Raw genomic sequence first — 4,473 nt, 5'->3', positions numbered from 1 at the left:
TAAAGCAAGCGGTAAACATGGATCTAGCAACAGGCAGGTAGGTATTGTTGGCAGTGTATTAAAGGATTTTTTTTGGATGTGACGGCGTTTGGGAGTTTGTGGTTCTTGTTGAGTCTGAAGATCTCACACAAGCAATGTGGGGCTTGAGAAAAGGACTGAAAATCAAATTGCATAAACATGAACTGGTTATGCATCCGCAGTATCTGACAGATTCAGAAGCATTCAATTGACATGTCCTACATGATGCCGGACTGTTCTGTGCGGTGCCATTTCAGACAGGCCTGCCAGATGAATTTCATAGCGGCGCTCTCGGCTATGCTTGCCAAAAATAACTGTCACAGATGTGTCCGTCTGCGCCTCCGAGAGGCTGATAAAAATTTTTCAGCTTTGAATTGATGCCCTCAGCCCAACCTACAGCACAAAACAGTGTGCATTTCAAGCCTGGAATAGGCCGGGCCACGAGATAATTGGGCGAGGGGTAGAAGGGATAAGAGGGCGCGAGACGGGCCGCGGATTGGGCGAGAATAGTCTGCCAGTGGGCCTCATTGATGCGCATGATGAGGGAGTGGATGAGGCTGATCAGCTGCTTGCCGGTCTGCTCAAGCTTATCCTTGTTGTGGCCTAAGAGTTTATGGGCGAGGCTCTGGATAGACGATGCGGTATGGAATACGGCCGTGCCCGGCGGAGGCAGTCGTGTGAGAGGATGGTGCTGATTGCTGCCCTCATTGGTGGTCCTGCAAAGAATATTGGGTAAGGTCAAACAAAAGTGATAGCGGTTGGGGGGGGGGGATTTTGTGTGAGAGGGAACGAGGGGATGGAATACCCTTGGCGGTTTTGGTTGGGTAGAAAAGGCTCAGGGAAAGGAAAACTCAGAGGGAAGCCGGTGTGTTCGTTGGAATATCGGGAAGGGATCAGATGAAGAAAACTCACAAAGCTCTGGTACTCAAAAAACTCAGAAAGATGTGGGGGATGGATTGACACAATCCAGGATCAATAAACTCAGAACTCAAAAACTGATGATATTCCTTTTGTTTGGGAGGTGAATACCATGCGGATCCTTCCTCCAAGTTTGGCTGAACTTGGATTTCAGATCCGCAACAGGCTGCGCAACAGGCCCTTGTGCCCAACGCGCGCATACAACTAAGGATCAGAGACAACAACCAGATGGAAAAAAAAGAGAAAATGAAACCACAAACAAAAGACGGAAAACACCAACCCACCTCCTACAATCCTAACCAACGCGCGCTGACAAGAAAAGAAAAGCAGGGCATAGAAAAGGAAACAAAAGAAAAGGTACAAAGAAATAAAACAAAACAAAACAAAAGAATAAGAATTTAGGAAAGTGAAGGGAGAGAGAAGTAAAAAATATGAGAGGACATCCAAATGGGTAGTCTTGAAGCTTCAACAGGTCTTGATGATCTTGCTGCCCTTGATCCTGAGTACGCGCCAGAACTCCACAGCAGCCAGGGAGGGCGTGGAACGGCATGTTGAGCCGGAACCGCTGTGGTGCGGCAGACTCTTGCAGCCTTCATCTCCTGCCTCTGAGTCTGAGTCTCCGTCCTCTTGGGCCGTACCGCTCTCTTCCTCAATCTTGTTCACCCACTCCTCTGGCACCAATGGCGACAAGGTCAACCTCAGTGACGACACACTTGCCCTGCAAGACGCAAGGTTCATTCCACGGACGCTGGGCACCAGCAAGTCTCCTGTCTCCGTGTTGTTGCCTGCAGTCTTCTTCTGCCCAGGCCAACTGAAACTTGCCGTCAGATTCATCAACAAGGGGTGGATCAGTTTGGGTCTGCCTGTTGTGCTGCGGCCAGTCTGCTTGAAGCTCCCGGACTGAGCTGGCAAGCCTGGGGATGAGACCGCACTGACCGGCAACAAACCTTGATCAAAATTGCCAAACAAGGCCCGGAATAGTGGTAAGGTCGTTCCAGATAACGGCTTCAGTTTACTAGCTCCAATTGGGGCCAAATCAAGACTGTTGTTGAACCTCAGACAGCCGTAACTTGAATCCACGCCGTTGCTAGATAACTTGGTGTGGTCCACCAGTTTTGGGCCCAACGACTGAAGCATGCGCTCTGAGGCCGGTGTATGAGTAGCAGCCGGGATAGCCCGTTGCAGGGGGTTCACTTTTTGAATGCCCATCAACGTGAAGTAATGCTCAATGGCGGAAAGCTTGTGTGGCGCAAGCGGTTTGGAGACTCGCGTTGGGCAGTCAGCCGCGGTCGCTGAAGGTTTGGATAGATAGCAACAGATGGTACGATGAGCTCAGGGGTTTTGAGGGAAGCTAAGCAGGAAGAAACATAGAATGACCTCAGGATCCAGAAACAATTCCAAGAAGGGCGGCTCCTGCCATTTGCACTGTACTACTTTGGCAGTAGCCAAGCCGTTGGTGGGGGCCCGGGTTGAAAGGAAGTGGGCCATCATTGAAGCTGAGCTCAGGTTTCAGCTGTGAGAATGTTTGCGGATAATTGGAAGAGAGAAGCTACGGAAATCAAGGAGAGGGAGAGAGAATCAGCGTGTGGGCGGGGGGGAAACATGCATAGAGATGTAAGCAGGTGGAAGCTTGATTTTGTGGTTCCTTGTCTGACCTGGTGCTTTGAGTTCAGCCAAATGAAAAGAAAAATGTCTTGAGGTTTGAAATGCATGCTGCTTGATTCTGGAGGTGGCAAGGGATAAGCCAAAAGCATTCTTGATGCTTTTGACATATTTGCTGGCTTTAATATTCTACGGCTAGGTTCAGCTTCAGACGTATATATAGAGCCATGTTCCCAGGTGCTGTCACCCGCAATCTTACCCCGGAATTTACATATCAGGGAGAAGATTAGACCAAATTATTGATCTAATCTTCTCCCTCACCAAACTGAGATCAGCTATCATTGGCAACAGCAACTCAGCAACAGCAGACACAAACACCTTGCAGAAAATTCTAGACTGTTTAGACCATATCAAATGACAACCCAACCCAGCTCCTATCCCAATTTGTGCAACTTGGGTTTTGGTCGCAGCTGACAAACAGAAAGGTCCAAACACCAACAAGGGAACTTGGCCAATGGAACACATCACGGCACCAATACCATCCAATACGGAGCTTAACAAATTCAAACCCTCCAGTTGTGTTATTCACACTCCGCCTGGCTTCAACGCACTTGACACAGCCTCAGCTACCAACATTACAACCAGCATAAATAAGACTCTGGCATCCATCAACGCCAGAGCTGACTCTGTCCCAATTGAAATTGGGGTGGTGATTTGTTGAGAGACAACAAGGGTTGGATTCTTGTTGGCATTGGTTTTTTTGTTGAGGATCTGAAAGGAAGAAGTCCACCAAAAGGACTGAGAATGGTTATCTGAAGAGGGATTCTTGGGAAAGGACTTGAGGAGTTCTGCAACACTGGGTCGCTACGCTACGCTACGTGTTAGCGTAGCCGCAAAAAGCGCCCATTTATTTTGCATAGCGTTAGCGCGCTGTTAGCGCCGCTACGCTGCACTAATTTTCAGCGGCGCTAACAGCGCACCAATTCTTTGTTAGCGTTAGCGCGCCGCTACAGTCGCCACGCTGCGCTGCAGCGCTTTTAGCGGAAAAAAAGCCCTTTTTTCCCGCTAAAGGCGCTGTAGCGCAGCGTAGCGCGCGCTCGTTTGCGCCCTGCATGTGTAGCGTTAGCGCAATTGCGCGCACCTGCGCTAACGCTACGCTATCAGCTAAAATAGCTGCGCACCGCGTGCGCGTAGCGTTAGCGCATATGCGTGCAATTGGGCTAACGCTACGCTAAAAAATAGCGCATTTGCGCTGCGCTACGCTACGCTAACCGCTATGGTTAGCGTAGCGACCCAGTGTTGGGTGCTGAGAGTTTGAACTCAGAAGGCACGCAGATCTGGATTGGGGATCGATAAACTTGAGATTCTGATATTTTGATGAAAATGGTCTGAAAAAAATTGGTTCAGACAAAGTCCCATGCCCTCCCATCATCTGAGTTCAAGCTGAACTTAGACTTTGGGGTTTGTGAAATGTATGGACAGGTCATCATACACCTGCGCGGCTCTGCGTGCGCAACAAGAAAACAAGAAGGAAAAGAAAACACACAAATAACACACCAACCCACCACATACATCTCCATCCAAAAGTGCGCATATAGGAAAAGAGAAAAGATAGACAACACAAACCAAGAAAGAGAAGGAAGAGACAAAACAGAAAAAAAAAGAAGGAAAGGGGGGGAGGGAGATCCTGAAACGCCTTGAGCCTTGCACACGCGCTATGCTGATTGATCTTGAGGGTCCTTGAGGGAGTCTTGATGAGGTCTTGATCCTGGATTCGCCACAACTGAAACTGAGAAATGGCTGATAAAGACTGATGCCATGGCCGCCACAAGTTTGGCCTTCACAGCGTTAGCGGAATTGCGCCTTCCCTGCGCTAACGCTGCGCGCACAAGGTGCGCAGCTAACTTAGCTGTTAGCGTAGCGCTAGGGCAGATG

The 4,473-nt window shown here is 49.3% G+C and overlaps 1 protein-coding gene across 1 annotated transcript; it reads right to left on the bottom strand.

Moving 5' to 3' along the window:
• Positions 1 to 236: 236 nt before the first annotated feature.
• PtA15_2A211 (uncharacterized protein) lies at positions 237 to 2,424 on the bottom strand (the record flags this gene model as incomplete). The annotated part of the gene is made up of 4 exons (XM_053166209.1): positions 237 to 332; positions 416 to 643; positions 1,684 to 2,228; positions 2,304 to 2,424. 4 exons carry the CDS (start codon positions 2,422 to 2,424, stop codon positions 237 to 239), a joined length of 990 nt encoding a protein of 329 aa, XP_053017453.1.
• Positions 2,425 to 4,473: the final 2,049 nt, after the last annotated feature.

Source organism: Puccinia triticina, chromosome 2A (genome assembly GCF_026914185.1).
Source record: "Puccinia triticina chromosome 2A, complete sequence".
Classification (NCBI taxonomy): domain Eukaryota; kingdom Fungi; phylum Basidiomycota; class Pucciniomycetes; order Pucciniales; family Pucciniaceae; genus Puccinia; species Puccinia triticina.
Note: the sequence above shows the minus strand (reverse complement) of the source record. Positions and strands in the feature narration are given on the sequence as shown.